Source organism: Gopherus flavomarginatus, chromosome 7, assembly GCF_025201925.1.
Source record: "Gopherus flavomarginatus isolate rGopFla2 chromosome 7, rGopFla2.mat.asm, whole genome shotgun sequence".
Lineage (NCBI taxonomy): Eukaryota > Metazoa > Chordata > Testudines > Testudinidae > Gopherus > Gopherus flavomarginatus.
In genome coordinates this window covers 94,708,587-94,729,105 of record NC_066623.1, presented here as the reverse complement: position 1 = coordinate 94,729,105, position 20,519 = coordinate 94,708,587, and the positions used below count along the sequence as shown (strand labels likewise).

At 42.5% G+C, this 20,519-nt stretch overlaps 1 protein-coding gene across 4 annotated transcripts in view; it reads right to left on the bottom strand.

The window, feature by feature from the left end:
- The window catches only part of NEGR1 (neuronal growth regulator 1), a 740,339-nt gene that overhangs the window by 446,261 nt on the left and 273,559 nt on the right, over window positions 1-20,519 (bottom strand). For all 4 annotated transcript variants that reach the window (XR_007775344.1, XM_050961067.1, XM_050961069.1 and 1 more), the window contains exon 2: window positions 15,215-15,447. Coding sequence is in view for 3 of the 4 variants with exons in the window: in XM_050961067.1 (XP_050817024.1) it covers window positions 15,215-15,447 (233 nt within the window). In the remaining variant the exon portion in view is untranslated. The remainder of the gene's footprint in view (window positions 1-15,214; window positions 15,448-20,519) is intronic.

Here is a 20,519-nt window from a genome sequence, read left to right as displayed (position 1 = left end):
AAATGTTTAAGAAACCAAAATATAGATAATCCACAGAAATAAAATGAGAGAGAAGTAAGAATAGGAATTTATATAAGTCTCTCATACATGCGGACCCGATTCTGCATGCCTTATTTACAGTCGTCCCAAAGGTGACCTAGGATGTGGCCCAGTAGTGAATCAAAATTTCCTCACAGTTTTAGTCTTTGTCTTCCAATCTACAGCCCTCGTCAGGTGCATGGGATAGGGAGCAAACTAACCAAATCTTTCCATGTTCTCATCCTCCTTTAAAAAGCCTGAGAAACTCCATCAAGAACATGGTATTGAACAAAATGACAGTCACGTGGCTAAGCATTTGATAAAACGCACATGGCTATCTTAACTCTGTCCCATTGTATTTATGTAAGATGATAACAGTTTTTAAACTGTGGTCCATGGATAGCAGTAAGACCTCTAACTTACTGAACTCTTTCTTAAATATCAATCTTAATATTGTCCAGTAAAAGGTGAAGAATTAAGAAATCAGGCTGTTGCTCCTAAATACTACAGGGCTTAATTTCTTTCCTCGATCTTCTTTATTTTTAAGAACAGCTTCAAAATTATTCAAAGATACAACTCTACCAGAGCCAGAGCATGAGAATATGGCTTTTCCTAGGATAGTTCAATGGTATCTGTGACCCAGGGTGCTTGGGATAGCCCTCACCGAAGATGCCAAGGTTAGGGGAGGCTGCAAAAGGGAGAGCAGATATTCCCAAAACTGGGGGTTAACACTGAAGTTAAACTCACCAACCAGTCACAGACTGTACTTCTGATCATAGGTGCTGACTTTCTAATCTGCCAGGGGGGCTCCCCACGGTTTCTACCCAGGCCCCACCCCCACTCCACCTCCACCTTGCCTCTTCCCCGCCCCTTTCCACCCCTTCTCTGCCCAGTTCTGCCTCTCCCTCCAAGCACACTGTGTCCTCACTCTTCCCCCTTTCCCTGCCCCAGCACCTCCAGATATCGCAAAACAGCTGATCCGCAGCAGGCGCCGGGAGGGAGGTGGATGCGCAGATCAGCAGGGTCCGCCATCAGACGGAAGGTGCTGGGGGAAAGGGGAGGCGCTGATAGGGGGGCTGCCAGTGGGTGCTCAGCCACCAACATTTTTTTTCTGTGGGTACTCCAGCCATGGAGCACCCACGGAGTAGGTGCCTATGCTTCTGATATCCCACACTGGTTATCAAGAAATAATTAAAAAAAAAGAAATCACACAGCCCCCTAATTGCATTCCAGTTCTCTGGCTCCTAATCAGCACCTAGGTCCAGTACAGTGAGAAGTTATTTAAAAAACTCTTTTCACTATACAAAATGGTCTTCTGAACCAAAGGGCCAGCCACATTGCCAGGTCACTATTAGGTCGGCTCTTACCCAAAATAGCAGTATTGGTGAGTTTGCTGGTTTGAAAGTCCCTCAGGAACACATCCACAGCTTGGTAGATCATTCAGTCCTTTGTTCAGAGCTTCATTTGTAGAATACACAATGGTACGAGGTATTTCTGTGCTAAATTGGGGCTATGTCTGCGCAAGTAATGAATTCTGATGGATATTGTGAAGGTGTATTATGAAAAACTGCTGTTTTATGAGTGCCCACATATATGTGGATCCACCATTGCAGCCAGGGCCTGTAGCATGTACACTCCAGACAGATACAATGGGAAGAACTTACAGTTAACAATGATACTTAAACCTCACCCAAAGGTTATGTAAAAAGTAGCTGCATCCTTAGAAAAAAACAGTTTAGCTGATTCATCTGGGGGCGGGGGAGGTAGGAGCAGTTGGAAGTCACTAGGAGGAGAACAAAACAGGGCAGGTTAAAATAAACACAGAGGAACAGGGGCCAGACAGGAAGAAGCAGCATGGGCCAGAGAGAGAAAAGTCGCAGAAGGTGGGAAAGGGCTCCAAGAGGGAGAGGACAAGCTAGCATGCAACAGCCTGCATGAAGACAGGATATCTTGCCTGCCTGCCTGCCTTCCTGGACCCAGATGGCTCCCAAGGGCTTGATGGGTCCAAGGCAGGTGGGGCAAGGAGCTCCATTTCTGAGAAAGGGTAGCAGACTGAGAGTCAGTGCTCAGGAAATGTGCCAGAGGCCAAAGGAGGAACCAGTGGTTTAGCCTGTTGACAGTCTAGAAGCTTAACACTCTTTGGGGGATCCAGAGCACAGAGGCTTGGACTCCCTTCACAGTAGCCCTACTGGTTGGTCAGGAAGAGGTACTCGCTAGGATCTATGACAATTTAATTTTCTGATTTTGGTAATAGAAAATCTATCATTTAAATCATCAGTTCATGAGTTAGCATCTAGCTCTGATGAAGACTGAATTGACTAAGACCTCCTTCTAAACTTGTAATTAATTACTGCTACGTCTCACTTCCCTTTAATAAGGTCATTGAAATAATGTTAACTGGAGATTGCCCTCTTTATACATCCAAGGAACGCATTAGTCCTTTTTGGCCATAACATCACACTCGGAGCTCATGTTCAACTGATTACCCCTCCACCATGAACCAAGTCTTTTTCAAAGTCACTGCTTCCCAAGATAGAGTCTCTCATTCTGTAAAAATGGCCCACATTCTTTGTTTTTAGATGCATATTGTGTGCACGTACCTAACTTGTAAAAGAATCTGGATCACTTGATATCAGTGACCTGTTCTCTTGTCCTCTTTACTACATCCTCAACCTGTATGTCTTCTGTAAACTTTATCAATGACTATTTTATGTTTTCTTCCAGGTCATTGATATCTTGGCATAGGTATCAATGAACCGGACCCCACTAGAATCACATCCACTCAATGATGTTCCCCTGTTTAGAGTTACATTTTGAGACATATTGGTTAGTCAGTTTTTAATCCATTTAATGTGCATCAATTGAATTTTGTATTTCTTAATCAAAATTTTGTGCAGTACCAAGTCAAATGGTATGAGGCAATTGTATAGTATCCCATTAAAAATTTACTTTTTCCTCACTGAACCAGATCAAGAACATCAGGCAAAAATGGCACACAAAAGAAGATTCAAAATGAGTTTGGAATGATTGTATGTAAAGATCTCAGTGCAACAGAGAAATTCACCCAGGGAACTCTTTTGGAGAGTAGGATTTCATCATCAATGATCTTGTAATCTTGGCACCTGTTCCTGCTCCCAGTGAAGTCACTGAGAGTTTGGGATAAGGCTTGAGTCTTTATTTTCTTTAATTTCTAATGTGTAGCATATAATTCCTAGCCTTCAAATTCTTCCTGCCCTGAAGGAAAGGAAAGCCCTTTTTTTTCCTATACAAGAACTCATTGTTATTCAATGGAATTCACCATGTAACACCATTTTAAAGGACTGGAACTTTGCTTTAAAAAATATCTTCTGTTTCTAATATTTTGTGTTTTAGACTCTGCTGCCAGTTATCCATACGCAACATAAAGGGAGAACTAGCACTTTGGTTAAGTGATTTTGCTTTCACTTTGTATCTCTTTTTTGCTTTTTATTTTCATTATTTTTCCCCCAATAGCACACATTGCTTTTAATATTGTTCATTCTTTTGTTCTGAAAAATTAGAAACAAACACTAAAGCTGCTTCTGAATAATTTAGTTATGCCATCCCTATGAACCCTATTCAGCAGACAGGATATATAGCTCTATAGCATCAATTAGCTACTTGAGGTTCATAAGAGTCTCCGTTATTTCAAACAGATCTATCCCGAGATCAAAGTCATTCCTTATAAATGTGTAAGTCTCATATCTTTGCCTTTTTTACCAGAGAATATGGAGGGTGAGTTTACTCTCAGTGCAAATATGAGACATCCTTTCAAAAAATGTTTGCATCCTTGAAGCCAGGCACGAGCCAACCTGAACCCTGATGCCCACACTGCTCTGAAGGGAAACTACACAAACAAAGGTTAGTTCACCTTTTATCTCTAAGTTGCTGCTTAAATGCGAGCCCAAGGCAACGATGTCTACCTTCTGATGACTATGCAGAGGACTGTATATAATGAGTGGTTGATCTCACTTTGTACCTGACAGTCATCCACAGCATAAAGCCACCTTTGTACAAGTAATAATTGTTACTAGGTGGAAGCCTCAGCAGAGACCAAGAATTGAATTGGAATGGAGATAGAACCAAGAGATAGATTCTTGCTCAAGATCGAGGTTGAGAAGCTGTGGGGAAGCTTCAAGGGCTGCTTTTCCTGCTGTGCCAGTTCAGTGCATAAATACGGGATTTTTCTTCTTTACAGAGCTGTCAGGCTAGCAGCTTTCCTCAGCGCTAAATTTACTAAAATTAAAAGGGAAACACACACAGGATAGTTGGACTTTCAGTTGAATCTTTAAGATGGTTTTATATCCTTTTCAATGTGGTTTTTAGGCTTGGCCCAGATGTGGTCCCTCAAATACAACTTAAAAAAAAATTAAAATAACCCCAGATTTTACACGGAGTACAACACCCTGTAACTGCTAATAGTGGTACCTGGTTGCTGTCCTCCTAATATGCTACAGATATGTCTACACTGCAGTTGAAAACCTGTATCTGGCTTGTGCCAGCTGTCTCAGGCTAAGGGGCTGTTTAATTGCAGTGGAGATGTTAGGGTTGTGGCTGGAGCCCAGACTCTAGGACCCTGAGAGGTGAGAGAGTCGCCCGCAATCTATGTACCTCAATTAAACAGCCTCTTAGCCTGAGACCCGTGAGCCTGAGTCAACTGGTTCAGGTCAGCTGTGGGTGTCTAAATGCAGTATAGATATACCTAAGCCAGCATTTGAGGAAGATCTTCTCTGGGAGACAGTGAGATTTCTGGGAAATACTCTCTCCCAAGATAATGACATTATATATTATACATCGTTATAGAAAAATATTTTTTTCCAAAGTCCCTTGCCTTTTCAGTTTACATTTTCTAAGTGATTTGTCTTAGCCCTCGTCCAGACTAACCCGCGGCATCGGCGGGTTAAAATCGATTGCTCGGGGATCGATATATCGCGTCTAGTCTGGACGCGGTGTATCGATCCCCGAGCGCGCTTACATCGATTCCGGAACTCCATCAATCCGAACGGAGTTCCGGAATCGACGCGGAGAGCCGCGGACATCGATGCCGCCCCGTCCAGACTGGTGAGTACCTCGATTTTAGAAATTCGACTTCAGCTACGTTATTCTCGTAGCTGAAGTTGCGTATCTAAAATCGATTTTATTTCCTAGTCTGGACGTGGCCTTAGTTAAGATTCTTTTCAATGGAACTTCTGCCCCACATTATCCATACTGCAAGCAAAAATAAACAAACAAAGACACTAGAAGTAAAGAAAGAGGAAGGAAGCACAAGGAGAATTCCATGTACGAAAGTGATTTAAAAAATCAAAAGATGCTTGAAAGTGTCAACGGAATGGGCTGACTGTAACAGAGCAGAAATACATGGGGTTGGATCAAGTGCCTTGTATAGCTAACCAACTGGAACACACACATCTTGCAGAAGATATATTTGATCCTGTGTGCATTTTTAAAAAAAGATACGGATTTTGCATGCTAGTATAAAACACAGAATATAAGAGGGCATGCAGCTGATAGCCTAAATGGGAAAAAAAATTGAAGGGGGTTAAATACTAGTCAGCATTATGAGTTTTGTATGAATAGTGCTGCAAAATTTGGAAAGTCTGAACAGCAAGTGCTAAGCTTCAGAATGTTGATGGCCAAAACCTAGAAACTCTGGTTTTGACTAAATAGTGCTCCTTGCAGCTACCTGATTGATCTGGTCCTGATCTACCTTACTTATACTCATTACGTTATTAATTGCCATTATAAAGATTGTTTGCTGTCTTCTAATATCTATGTTGATCTCAAAATATTTGAGAAACTAAGTGTGTGATGTAATATCTTATTTTGGACCAACTTCTGTGGGTGAAAGAGAGAACCTTTCGAGCTTACATAGATCTCTTCTTCAGGTCTACCTTCTTCTAATGTACTCAGCTGTGAAGTCTGATATAAAGGCTGTTATTTAGGATATAAAATGCTCCTGGTTCCAATTGCTGTTGAATTTTTGTTGAGGTTACTTTAATTGACATTGAAAGTTTTCCCAACATTTCTGCAATTAGTCTGTCATTACATGGGATAAAACCCATGCAATATAAAAAGGATGAAGAAAATAATTGCTGCTGTTACTATATGTCAGGTTTTCAGAGAGTTTGTTTAAAGTTAAAAGATTTCCAAATCTAATTTGTTCTAATGAACAGAGAGGCTGAGTGGCATGTTAATGCAGTCAGACTTGACAGGAGGTTTTTTTGGCATCACAAAATTGAAAAATGGCTTGACATGCATTTCTTTTCTTCTGGGCTGTCATAACTGAAAAGAGAACAAGTAGAAGAACTGAAGGGAAAAAACGGAAAAGCAGGGAAATAATATCTGTAACTAATGCTAGATATATTACCTTTAATACACAGACTTTCAGATATGGACTGGACTGGCCTGGCCTGACTCCAGAACATGTATCCAGGATCTTTTGAGTGCAGAGAATGCTACTCCTTATGCTATCTGAAAAAAAATTAGGTCCTTCAGCCATAACTCACATCTTCCCTTCAAATAGTACTGCAGAGCTTTCCTATTGTGTTTACCCTGCTTCTCAGTAACTTTAACAGGATCTTGATTATCTGCTGTGTCACAGACTTCACTGTGTTGAGCAGATCATTCAAAACTGTCACAAGGTGATGGCTGGGATTTCCAAAGGAGACTATGGAATAAGGGTGATTTCAATGGGATTTGGGGGCCTAACTACTTTTCATACAGAATAAGGGGTAGAGTCTTTGTACGGAAAAGATCCTGGGTACATGTTCTGGAGTCAGGCCAGTCCATCCAGATCTGAAAGTCTATTTATTAGAGGTAACATATCCAACATTAATTTAAGATATTATTTCCCTGCTATTCCTTCTTTGAAAACATCAGCCAATATGACCATACCTATTGTGTAAACAATTTATCATATATATCCTTTCTATCCAGATGTTACTGCATCTATATTGCCTCACCTTCCTCAGAAGCTTGGCCACGTATGGAAAGTTAGATACAGTGGACAATTAACAAACATATTCACACAGAACAAGGTCTTCTTTTACAAAGACTTCACTACTACTTACTAAAGCCAAAAGAAAAAGTCTCAATTTTAGATGATTATCAAACAGCTCACCAATGCTGAATAAGAAAAGCAACACAAGCTCCCAACATTCAAAAAGAAATTGTGCTGGCCACAGATGCAAGCTACTGATAGTTGGATGAAGGCCAGAAAATATACTGGACAACTCTGAAATGGAAGAAGATAAAAATAAATACGGAAAGCTGACAATTGTGGAATAGAGATGGAAAAGCTATAGGTCTTTTCTCCTTCAAAATGGCCATTTAGATGCTCTATAAGCCTTTTAATTAAAGAAATGTATTTGAGACAGCAAGTTTAAATCAGTGAGTAGCACATTCCCGGTAAGCATGTTCTGTGCTTGTAAAAGTCAGCAGCTATGAGAGTAAGGGCATGGTTTAGCAAGAACTATCTTTTCATCATAAACTCTCTTTAAAAATCAACTGTGCATGTTTAATAGATTTATAGTAACATATAAATAGTTTACTCTAATAAAATTATGTGGATTATCTGAATAGGCCTTTTATTTTTTTAAAGCAATTAATTAATTATTAAAGCCACCCTTTGTTCACTCTTCCATTGTTCACTGTGATTTCTAGACGTACAAACAGAGTTTTCTAAAGTTCCACTGGTCCTATGGACCTTCATAACAATGGAGGAAATAAAAAGGAAATGACTCCTTCAGGAAACCCATGAATAAGTAGATCCCTACCCGTTGGCATCTGCCTTCTGTCACACAAGTTGATGTTTGAGGAAAAAGCAGGATTGGGAAACTGCAGGCCAAACTGGTCTAATGCGGTCTTGCCACAGTCAAGTCATCAAATAAATGGAGAGTGAGAGTTGAATAAAAAAGCCCTGTGGCTGACAAACGTCCCTCAAGATAATCCATTGTGGAATAGCGTCACCCTGCAGGTGCATTGCCCTCTACTCTCTGTTTGGCTTCTGTAGGAAGTCACTCCCAGGCCAGAATACTTTAAACTGAGATTCCCTCTGTGAGGGGTTTCATTTATTAAGTCTCTTAAAGCATATCAATGAGTCTTTAACAATTAGTCAGGTCCAACCCTTGTTCCCTCCTTAAGCCAGGAGTTCCACTGTCCTTCTAGGGTCTCTGTTGATAACTCAGGCCAGCTGCTGACTTCAATCAGGTTCTCTGAGCCGGCCTCTATTCATTCTGTTCTTTTCATGCAGACAGACTTCTTTCAAGTATCCACTCACTATCCCCTCTTTTGGCTCACTGGAAACTTCTCTTTTATCACTAGGCTTGAGACTGATTTAGCCACTTGACCTACCTGTCATGTGGCTGTGATAAAAGATGGTTACTTATCTATATTGTAACCATTGCTCTTCGAGATGTGGGTGCAGATCTGTAATCCACTCAGACATGCACACACCCAGCACACCAAATCTGGAGAATTTTGCTTAGCAATATCTGTAGAAGCAGCAGTATTGTTGCTGCTGACCCCCAAAGTGTCTCCTCTTTGTGGCTGAGGTATGTGATACAGAGGCCCACTGAGGATTCATTACTTTGTGTCTACAACTCTTGTCAGGCCTGATATACTCACTATGCCTAATACGTAATTGTCATGATATAAGTGGTATGTAATATATCATTGAAGAACTAATGACTCACTGATCATTAATATTCTTGAGTGATGTATATATGGGGTGTGTACAAAGAGTTATGAATATGTGCTAGAATTGTGATCTTAAAATGTGTTTGGTAAGCAAAGTATAAGCCCAGTCAACAGTAGACAAAGGAATGTGTATTTGTTTGTCTGACCAGCACAGTTTCAGGGCAATGGATGATGCATCTCTGCCTAGGAGCAGCCAGTACAGGTTGTAGCTTTTGGAGAGCCACCCAAGGTGAGCACCCCTGGATACAGCACCCTGAGCCAACCACCTGCTCCAAGCACCCTCTTGCACCCAAACTCCCTCCCAGAACCTGCGCCCCTCACCATCTCCCATGCCCCAACCTTGCACCCCCTCTTGCACTCAAACTCCCTCCCTGTTTAGTTTACTGGGATTTTTCATGTACAGGCACCCTCCATTCCCCCAACATGCTGGATAAAACAGCTTTTACTATATATTTACATATACGCGAAACACTCTACTTCCTTTGTCCGCATGCTTGCTGGACTTCAGTACTAGAGTTTCCTCTCCTAGATGCTGAGTCCTATGAAGGCAACTTGTGGTGTTCCTTCCCTGGTACTTGGGAAGACTGCTGTCAGGATTCAGCGAACATAGCAGGAGTGCACCTAAACAAAGCAGCTGTTCTGAGTGGGAAGGCTCCAAATGTGAACACAGAGCTGCCTCCATCAGTAGAAATGTAAGTCTGGCCACCCTGAAGTGCAGGTCACTTACTGCGATTGGCTTTTTGCAGGAATGACGGGGGGCAAAACCCAGTAACTGATGCATGCTCTGGCCCCAGTACCAGAACCCAACAAAAGGAACTGGAACGTGTAACACCACTCTAGAAGGAAACAATATTAAAAACTACCTAACACCAAAACTATAGCTAAATAAGTATCAACTATGTACAGAATAGATACATTGTGAAAAACATGTGATGGCAAGACTAGACAATATGACAGCTGTCACAGGTGGTAAGGAGGAGGTCAGGGAGGCTCTGCCCTGTATGCTATCACGCAGCAGCATGGAGCGAGCATATGCTGCCTCGACTAGCACTGCTGAGAGGAAATCCTCCAACAACTGTGCATTTGGTGCACAGGCACGTAAAGTAAAATGGATATGTGCAATTACTTTGTCCTCTACTTTACTTCAATGCAGAAGTTAACCCACTAGTTACCATTGCGAATCCAGTTGTATGCAAACAATATGGCATGATTCACAGTACATAAATCCCATAAAAGTTTTAGTTGAACTCAGATGACTGCAGTTATAGAAGTATTTTCATTACAACTGCATACAACAAATATTATAAAAAAACCTATCTTAGCTATCAATTCAGAGGATTCAAAGGTTTTTGTCCCTACTAATAAAATAAGGTTCTTTATGTAATAAATACACTTGTTTTTTTCAAAGCTACAGCATGACATTGTTGGGTTCAAAGATGCACTGGTTAAAAGTAATTAGTGTGACACAGATTTCACATACAGTATTTGTAAAGGATTTGAGTATACTATCCGGAGTATTAAAGATTGCCATTTTAAATTCTGTTTTATATTAGTTTGCTCATTAAAAATTCAACTGAAAATGTTAATGATGATTACACCAAACACTAATAAATTGAAGCCTTAGGTTACACTTTGCATTTTTGAAGATATAAATGCCTTTGCTTAATAATTAGGCATATTTTTCACTATTGATTCATTATTTCAGATTGTTAGCTTAATTAATTTAAAGCTTTCATTTATGTGTTTTATGTGCAATTAGTTTTCAACTTTGTTTTTCAGTTCCTTGTTTGAGGGCATTAACAATTATAAAAATAATCAAAGCAGGGGATTCTTTACTTTGGAACAGTACAATACATATTACCTCTTGTAGCGGGGTAAGCACCCTGCTCCGGAAAGAAAGGGGTTAAAACCAGCTCTGGGAAAGGGCTGCCCCGAGGAGCCAATCAGGGGAAGGCAGGTAGCAGCCAATGCGGGCCCGTTAGTGCTGGCATAAAGAGGGCTGTGAGCTAGGAGGCAGGCAGTCTCACTCCAGCTTTGGGGTGGGACAGAACTGGCTGCCTCAGAACACAGGGTACCTTCAATAAAGCAGTGCTGGGGAAGGGACAGGCTAATCTGGGGACCTCAGGCCTGGCAACCTCCCAGGCTGAGACCTGACAGGAAGGCCTAAGGAGATACTGGGGCTGCAGGGAAAGGCAGCAGGTCCAACCCCCTAGCCAATGATGAGTGGCCATTCCAGACTGCAGTTTGCCCCTGACTAAAGGGGCTAGATGAAGACTGGCAGTGGGTCACTGAGGTGAGATGGGCTCAGGGAAGTGGGGTTCCCTGAGTGAGGGGCAGCACCCCAAGGTAAGGGGCACCGTGGTCCGGGAGGGACGTGGGGCCTACACATTGTGGAGATAAAGGGACTGCAGAGGGGCAGGTAACAGAGGGCGAGACATTGGCCCACAGACGGCACTTCAGGGCTGAGAGAGCTAATTCCCAAGACGGCCAGCAGGAGGCTGGAGCAGGAGGCTCCACGGTGGTGAGTCAGTGCTCTGCTACACCTCTACAGACTCACACTGCTCACATCCTAGTCCTGCAGTGTTGATATAGTAAAAGCCTCCAATTGCAGGATTAGGCCAGGCCTCTTAGCTATTATTTTCTGTGAGAATGCAGGTTAAAGAAAACAGGGTGGATTGTTATGTTAAAAAAAAATTGTTTTTTGCCTTCACTATAAGGGTGTCCTTTCAACAATAGTTCATTTCTATATTTGACAAATGTTTCTTTCAGTCTAGTTTAGTCACTTAATTCTTGTTTGCATGGCTTTGCAAACACCACAATTGAGGTGCTGTAATGAAATACCTGAATTCTTTTAAATTTTGTTGGACATCCACTGAGAGCATCATGGAGCCAGGTCACATATACACTTGTAGCTTAGCTGAATGCTGAGAGAACAGTAGAGGAAAGCTAGGGTCTGCTGTCTAGGCATGTAGCAACATCGGTAATTACTTCCTGTTCTCAGTCTCATTAGGGCTTTTGTGGGAGCAGAGATGGAAAGCAAATGAATTTCAATGAGCTGCTTGTTGTTTTACCCACCACCTCAGAAGCACTGGGGAGGGGTGTTATCTAGGGCCTTTGTTATTGTCCTCTGCCTCCTTTCCCCATGGAGGCTCATTGGGATATATTGCCACAGAGGCTGAAGTAAGTCCAGTCATTTCCATAATAACGTTAAAACAAACAAACAAACAAAAACAACAATAAACAGCCAACCAAGAGTCTTGATTTTGTACCATAGAAGTTTTAAATAAAAGTCTTTTTACTCATGAATTTCAAAAACAGTATTCATTTTCATACACAGTTTGTGGTAAAGACTATATGGCTTCTTCTTATTCCCATACCATTTGAAGAGCTCGCATATAACACTTGTGCCTTCTTGTATTGCGGAATGCACCTTGCTAGCATAAGGGAAATGAGAATATTTCTCTCCAACTATATTTGGCATCAGTGTTAAAATGCAAAGGCAATAAACCCTCCCTGAACTTAGCACATGATTATGTATTTTAAAATGATGATAAGGCAGAATACTAGGAGCCACATGGAAGACCTACAACAAATTGACAGATATACACATATTACCTCTGCTGGAGACAATAGACATGGTCACTTCAAAGATACAAAGTTTTTGGTATTTGTATTTGTGTATACACATACACTGTTTCACTGATGTTTTTATTTATTCTATTTTCAACTGTCAACACAGTAAAGAAATTTGTCAAGTTTTTTTTTTAATATTATACTGACATTGTCTGAAATTTTACCAGATACATCTCATACGAGACACATACTTTCTTCCCTTGCTTTTGCATCCTCAGAGAGAACAATACACAGATGTTAGAAATAATTTTCACTCAGGTTTATTTCTTTTTATCATACGTAATTCCTGTGCTTTCAGATATTTGGGGCTACATTCTATGCTGCAGCAGATGGGGTAGTATATCATAGAGCTGATCAGAGTTACGATTCTCTGCCACATTCCACCACAGCATAGGTTAATACAGCCTGGGAGTTCCTCTAGCCTATGTCAGATGGCAGTAGTCTCCAAGAGACTGTCAACAAGCTTGAGATGGCTGAAGTGATCTCCTGCCATGCACCCTCCCTGCCCCAACATACCCCTACACAGGACATGGAGGCAAGGTGACACAGGAGGCTGGTATACCAATTCTACACTTCTTGGGGAGTCGGGACTTGATCCCTCAAAGGGGATACCAAGCATAATAGATTCTTCTCTGTGTGCTACCTGGGCAGTGCAATGGGTGCAGAGGAGGGCTGGGAATCTATGTATAAGTTCTTAAAGAAGCAAAAAACCAAACTAGTAACACACATGAAGTTAAATGACTATGTAGCTACAGGTGACTGTTATTCATTTACTGAATTTATTGAAAAGGAGTAATACTGGGCCAAATTCTGTTCTCATTTGATATTCCCCATGCAAGTCAATGGGTACTGCACTAATGAAACAAAGCAGCATTTGACTTGTGGTATAGAATTTCTTTCTTTCTTTCCTTCTTTCTTCTCCTTCCCTACCCCCTCAACTACCAGCCTCTGCTCCCATTGTTGTTTCTAACTCCAGCATAGCCGCAAACTCTGGATGCTCAGCTTTCTGGAGAACTGTGTACTCTTTCAATAATTTACTTTATCTTGGCTTGAAAATTTATCATGCAAATAATATTTTTAAAATATGTATCTAAGCATGCATTGACAGGAACTACTAAAATCTGAATAAAAATGTGTGAGACAGCTTGTTTTAGCATACAGATAATCATCTCTACTTAAGGACAATTGTTTCTCTGACATCTACATACTGCTTGACTTGACCCTGTTTGACTTACTGATGTTTGTCCCTCTAGAACTTATATAACTGAAAAACTGCTTCAATGCCAATCAATTTCAATGAATAATTACATTTATAAACAGCATCATATGATTAAGGTTTTTACCAGGGCCGGCTCTAGCCATTTCGCCGCCCCAAGCACGGCGGCACGCCACGGGGGGCACTCTGCCGCTCACTGGTCCCGCGGCTCCGGTGGACCTCCTGCAGGCGTCCCTGCGGAGGGTCCGCTGGTCCTGCGGCTCCGGTGGAGCATCCGCAGGCACGCCTGTGGGAGGTACACTGAAGCCGCCTGCTGCCCTCTTGGCAACCTGCAGAGCACCTCCCCCGCAGCATGCCGCCCCAAGCACGCAATCGACGTGCTGTGGCCTGGAGCCGGCCCTGGTTTTTACCTTACCTACTATATGCATTTCTGAGATCTGGAAAACAAAGTAACTGCAAAACTACAGTAATCCCACATCAACTACTGGAGTATAAACTTTCTGTGTCTGAGCATCACCTGTCTGGCTTGTTGATGAGACAATTATTAATTTAAAATTATAATATAAAGATGTTTATCATATTTTTTAAAACATAAACTACTTGACATATCCCCTCTAATAACAGAAAAGATAAAATAGTATCTGAAAATAAATGAATCCCTGCAAGTAATCAAGAGTAACCACATTTTGAGGAGACCAATACCTCATTTAAAGGCCACAAAAGAATAACCACAGAGCTCACTTTTACAGGACAATGGCTTGACATAAGTACCACTTATGCAGGAATGAAATCAAGCTAATTTTGGCATCAATATAGTGATAATCTATCCATAAGACTGAGTTGTGTTTGAACAACTCCAGCCTATACTGGGTCAGTCTCTATCTAACACAATAGCTTTCTGATCCACCATACTTTCTAAATGCACATGTACTGAGAGAAAAGCAGGACTGTTCAACTAGCATTAAAACTAGTGTATCTTGTACAAAAGGCTGTGCACAATAATTACTGAATGTAACATTAAAAAAAAAACTTACCACAGTTCTTTCATATGGTTGAAAAGGTCACAGAATTTTTTTTCCAATATATGAGGTCCTGGCAATATGTCATGAGATCATGAGGCAATATGAGTGGCTGTCTAAAACATGCTCAGATGCCCATCATCTAGGTTACATTCATTTTCATGATCATGGCTTGAATTTAAAAGGGAAATGAATAGAAGTAGGTAGTTCACTATCTACCTAAACAAGGCAATAGAGCTGAGGATTTTGCATGAGCTGTGCTGAAAAGTTCATAGATTATAAGACCAGAAGGGACCACTGTGATCATCCAGTCTGATCACTTGTATAATACAGGCTATCGGACTTCCCTGAATTAACTCCTGTTATAACTAGAGCATATATATTATAGAAAAAAAATCCAACCTTGATTTCATAAGTTAGTGAAATCATTATGGTGTCCAAAATCCATGAAGAGGTGATGGAACATAAATACAATAAAATTAAACCCGACATTCTAGAGGATGCATTCTGATCACAAGGTTACTGTGAATTAAGCAGAGAATATATTTAACTTTAAATGCTGATTTTTTCAATAAATTACTAATAATGCTGTGCAATTGGTTAAAACACGTACCTTGTACAGTTAAGTGCACCTGCATTGTTCTCGGAGTGTGTTGGGTCTGCACAGAACAAGTGTATGGACCGTCATCCATCACATCTACATCCTGTATCTGTAGACTGTATTCCCTTTTATTTGCTGTTGCAATTGAAACTCGAGGATCTACTGACCACTTATCACCTCCTGCAAAAATAATACTTGACCGGTTCAGCCAGGCACCTTTTGAAGCTCCATCTTCCAAATAACATCTGTGAATGACCAAAGGGAGAAAAAGATTAATAATCAGAATGAAAATATAGAGAGTTGTACGTTCGTTAGTTATTTGTTTTCACACTATGTTTCAATATTTAATATGACTTCTTTATTTCAGTCTTCACCGAGAAGTCTGAAGGAATGCCTAACATAGTGAATGCTAACGGGAATGGGGTAGGTTTAGAAGAGAAAATTAAAAAAGAACAAGTTAAAAATCTCTTAGAAAAGTTAGATGCCTGCAAGTCACCAGGGCCTGATGAAATGCATCCTAGAATACTCAAGAAGCTAACAGAGGAGGTATCTGAGCCTCTAGCTATTATCTTTGGAAAATCATGGGAGACAGGAGAGATTCCAGAAGACTGGAAGAGGGGAAACATAGTGCCCATCTACAAAAAGGGAAATACGAACAACCCAGGAAACTACAGACCAGTTAGTTTAACTTCCGTGCCAGGGAAGATAATGGAGCAAGTAATTAAAGAAATCATCTGCAAACGCTTGGAACATGGTAAGGTGATAGGGAATAGCCAGCATGGAATTGTAAAGAACAAATCATGTCAAGCCAATCTGATAGCTTTCTTTGATAGGATAACAAGTCTTGTGGATAAGGGAGAAGCGGTGAATGTGGAACACCTAGACTTTAATAAGGCATTTGATACGGTCTCGCATGATATTCTTATCAATAAACTAGGCAAATACAACTTAGATGGTGTCATAAACAGATAGCTAAGGGTTAATGTCTCTTTCACCTGAAGCACCTGACCAGAGGACCAATCAGGAAACCGGATTTTTTCAACTTTGGGTGGAGGGAATTGAGTGTCTCAGTCTTTGTCTGCCTGCCTGCTTTCTCTGAGCTTTGGAGAAGTAGTTTCTTTTTTTCTAGTCTTCTGTTTCCAAGTGTAAGGACAAAGAGATCAGATAGTAAGTTATATGGTTTCTTTTCTTTGGTATTTGCATGAATATAAGTGCTGGAGTGCTTTGATTTGTATTCTTTTGGAATAAGGCTGTTTATTCAATATTCTTTTAAGCAATTGGCCCTGTGTTGTATCATCTAATACAGAGAGAACATTTGTACTTATTTTTCTTTCTTTTTATATAAAGCTTTCTTTTAAGACCTGTTGGAGTTTTTCTTTACTTCAGGGAAATTGAGTCTGTACTCACCAGGGAATTGGTGGGAGGAAGAAATCAAGGGGAGATTTGTGTGTTGGATCGCTAGCCTGACTTTGCATTCCCTCTGGGGGAATAGGAAAGTACTTTTTGTTTCCAGGATTGGGAACAGAGAGGGAGATTCACTCTGTTTGGATTCACAGAACTGGTGTCTGTGTATCTCTCCAGGAGCACCTGGAGGGGGGAAGGGAAAAAGGATTATTTCCCTTTGTTGTGAGACTCAAGGGATTTGGGTCTTGGGGTCCCCAGGAAAGGGTTTTCAGGGGGACCAGAGTGCCCCAAAACACTCTAATTTTTTGGGTGGTGGCAGCAGGTACCAGGTCCAAGCTGGTAACTAAGCTTGGAGGTTTTCATGCTAACCCCCATATTTTGGACGCTAAGGTCCAAATCTGGGAATAAGGTTATTACATGGTGTAGCAGCGGTTGGGAATAGACAGAATCCAGAAGCCAGTAGGAATATTATATTTTTCTCTTCTCTGCTAGGGGCTTTTTAGCAGAGAGGAACAGTTTGGTTTTGAAGGGGAACCAGAGAGAATTTTTTTTTTTCTGCTCTCTCTGGCAGTTTGTGGCTTGCATGGTAAGCAAGAAGCCATTACCAGACTATTAACAGTCTTTTGTCACACAATAGCACTCCCATTGAGAGTCATACCAGCACTATATGAATGCAAATAAAGTGGTTTTTCAGGTTTACTTTCATTGAACATTAGCTAGAGAGAGAAAAGGAAAATTAGCTAAAGGCACTGTTGCTAGGCAGACTTCAGGAGGCAACAGAGAACCTGCAGTTCAGAAGATAAACACCGGAGGGCACCCCAACACCAGAAAACAGGAATCATGACTTCTAAGGCAAAAATTGCGGCCGAAGAACAAATCAAAGAAGCTGAACACAGGCGACAACTGGAAATAAAACAAAAAGAGATGGAGATGAAAGAAAGAGAAGAACAAATCAAACAGGCAGCACACAAAAGAAAACTAGAGGAAGAAGAGTTCGCCCACCGAAGGAAACAAGAAGAAGAAGAGTTGGCCCACCGCCGAGAAATGGAAAAGCACCAAAAAGAGAATGAAGAGAAGGAAAAACAGAGAAAACATGAACTGGAGTTGGCAAAAGCTGGGCTGCCTGTGCCAGCCAACCCTAACAACCCGGCGCCAAATATTGCTCCACAGCACAGGAAATTTCCCACCTACAAGGCAGGTGATGACACCGAGGCCTTCTTGGAAAATTTTGAAAGAGCCTGTCTTGGGTACAGCATTCCCGAAGACCAGTACATGGTAGAATTGAGGTCACAGCTCAGTGGACCTTTAGCAGAGGTGGCAGCTGAAATGCCTAAGCACCAAATGAATGACTATAAACTTTTTCTAACCAAGGCCAGATACAGGATGGGGATAACCCCAGATCATGCCCGTCGGCGTTTCAGAAACCAAAAGTGGAAACCAGAGGAGTCATTTCCCAAACACGCCTACTACATTGCAAAAAACTATGAGGCCTGGCTAACAGGAAACAACATTCAAACCTTGGAAGAACTGAACCTCCTCATACAAATGGAGCAGTTCTTGGATGGTGTTCCTGAAGACATCACACGGTACATACAAGATGGACACCCCAAGAATATCGCTGAGGCGGGGGAGATTGGAGCCAAATGGATGGAACTGGCAGAAAGCAAAAAAGCTACTGTCAAGGGGAACGATTACCCCAGGGGGCACACAGACCATAAACCCTACAACCGAGGACAGCCAAAGACCCCACATACCACCCAAGTAAAGCCACAAATACCCTACCCTTCAACCTCACCAGTCTCCAGTAACTCACCTCGGCCCAGTGACCCATCAGATGGAAGATGCTTTAAGTGTAATGAACTGGGACATATCAAGGCCAAGTGTCCCAAGAACACCATGCGAGTGCAATTCATTACACCACCATCACACCAAAGATCCCCAGGCCCGGATGCCTCTCAAATACCCTTGGAGCGAAGGGAAAATTTGAGAGTGGGCGGAAAGAAGGTTACAGCGTGGAGAGACACGGGGGCACAAGTGTCAGCTATCCACCAATCCTTCGTTGACCCCAAATTCATCAACCCAAAGGCCAAAGTTACAATTTACCCCTTCATGTCACAAGCTGTAGACTTGCCTACAGCTCAACTGCCTGTCCAGTACAAAGGCTGGTCAGGAATGTGGACTTTTGCAGTCTATGACAATTATCCTATCCCCATGCTACTGGGGGAAGACTTGGCCAACCAGGTGAGGCGGGCCAAGAGAGTGGGAATGGTTACACGTAGCCAAACCAGGCAAGCTTCCAGACCCATTCCTGTTCCTGAGCCGTCCACAGAGGCCCCGTCTGTGTTACCAGAGACCCAGACAGAGGTAGTGGACCCGGATTCCATGCCAACCACTGAAACAGCCACAGCACCTCCAGTCCCAGGCCCGGAACTGGAACAGCAACCAGCACCAGCAAGTGCAACCCCATCTTCAAACTCAACGCCAGAGGGCGCCAGCGAGCCAGAACTGGCAGAAGCAAAAGACAGCCATACCCAAAAGGCTCAGCCAGAGCCTGAAATACCCTCAGGTGCACCAGCGGAGAGCGGTTCACCAGCAACGGAAACAACCCCATCACCTACATCGCTTCCAGAGGGACCAAACCCAAGTCCACAGTCTGAGGAAGAACTGGTGACCCCAGCCTCAAGGGAACAGTTCCAGGCTGAGCAGGAAGCAGATGATAGCCTTCAGAAAGCTTGGGTGGCGGCACGGAGCACCCCACCGCCTCTCAGCTCTTCTAATCGATCCCGGTTTGTTATAGACCAAGGACTTTTATACAAGGAAATTCTTTCTGGTGGACACCGGGAAGAATGGCAGCCGCAAAAACAGTTGGTGGTTCCAACTAAGTACCGGGGGAAGCTCTTAAGCTTAGCCCATGATCATCCCAGTGGCCATGCTGGGGTGAACAGAACCAAGGACCGGTTGGGGAAGTCCTTCCACTGGGAGGGGATGGGCAAGGACGTTGCCAAGTATGTCCGGTCTTGTGAGGTATGCCAAAGAGTGGGTAAGCCTCAAGACCAGGTCAAGGCCCCTCTCCAGCCACTCCCCATAATTGAGGTCCCATTTCAGCGAGTAGCTGTGGATATTCTGGGCCCTTTCCCAAAAAAAGACGCCCAGAGGAAAGCAGTACGTACTGACTTTAGTGGACTTTGCTACCCGATGGCCAGAAGCAGTCGCTCTAGGCAACACCAGGGCTAACACTGTGTGCCTGGCCCTAACAGACATCTTTGCCAGAGTAGGTTGGCCCTGCGACATCCTTACAGATTCAGGGTCTAATTTCCTGGCAGGGACCATGGAAAAACTGTGGGAAACTCATGGGGTGAATCACTTGGTTGCCACCCCATACCACCATCAAACCAATGGCCTGGTTGAAAGGTTCAATGGAACTTTGGGGGCCATGATACGAAAATTCATCAACGAATTCTCCAATAATTGGGACCTAGTGTTGCAGCAGTTGCTGTTTGCCTACAGGGCTGTACCACATCCCAGTTTAGGGTTTTCACCATTTGAACTTGTGTATGGTCACGAGGTTAAGGGGCCATTACAGTTGGTGAAGCAGCAATGGGAGGGGTTTACGCCTTCTCCAGGAACTAACATTCTGGACTTTGTAAGCAACCTACAAAGCACCCTCCGACACTCTTTAGCCCTTGCTAGAGAGAACCTAAAGGATGCTCAAGAAGAGCAAAAGGCCTGGTATGACAGACATGCCAGAGAACGTTCCTTCAAGGTAGGAGACCAGGTTATGGTCTTGAAGGCGCAACAGGCCCATAAGATGGAAGCATCATGGGAAGGGCCCTTCACGGTCCAAGAGCGCCTGGGAGCTGTAAACTACCTCATAGCATTTCCCAATTCCTCACTAAAGCCTAAAGTGTACCAT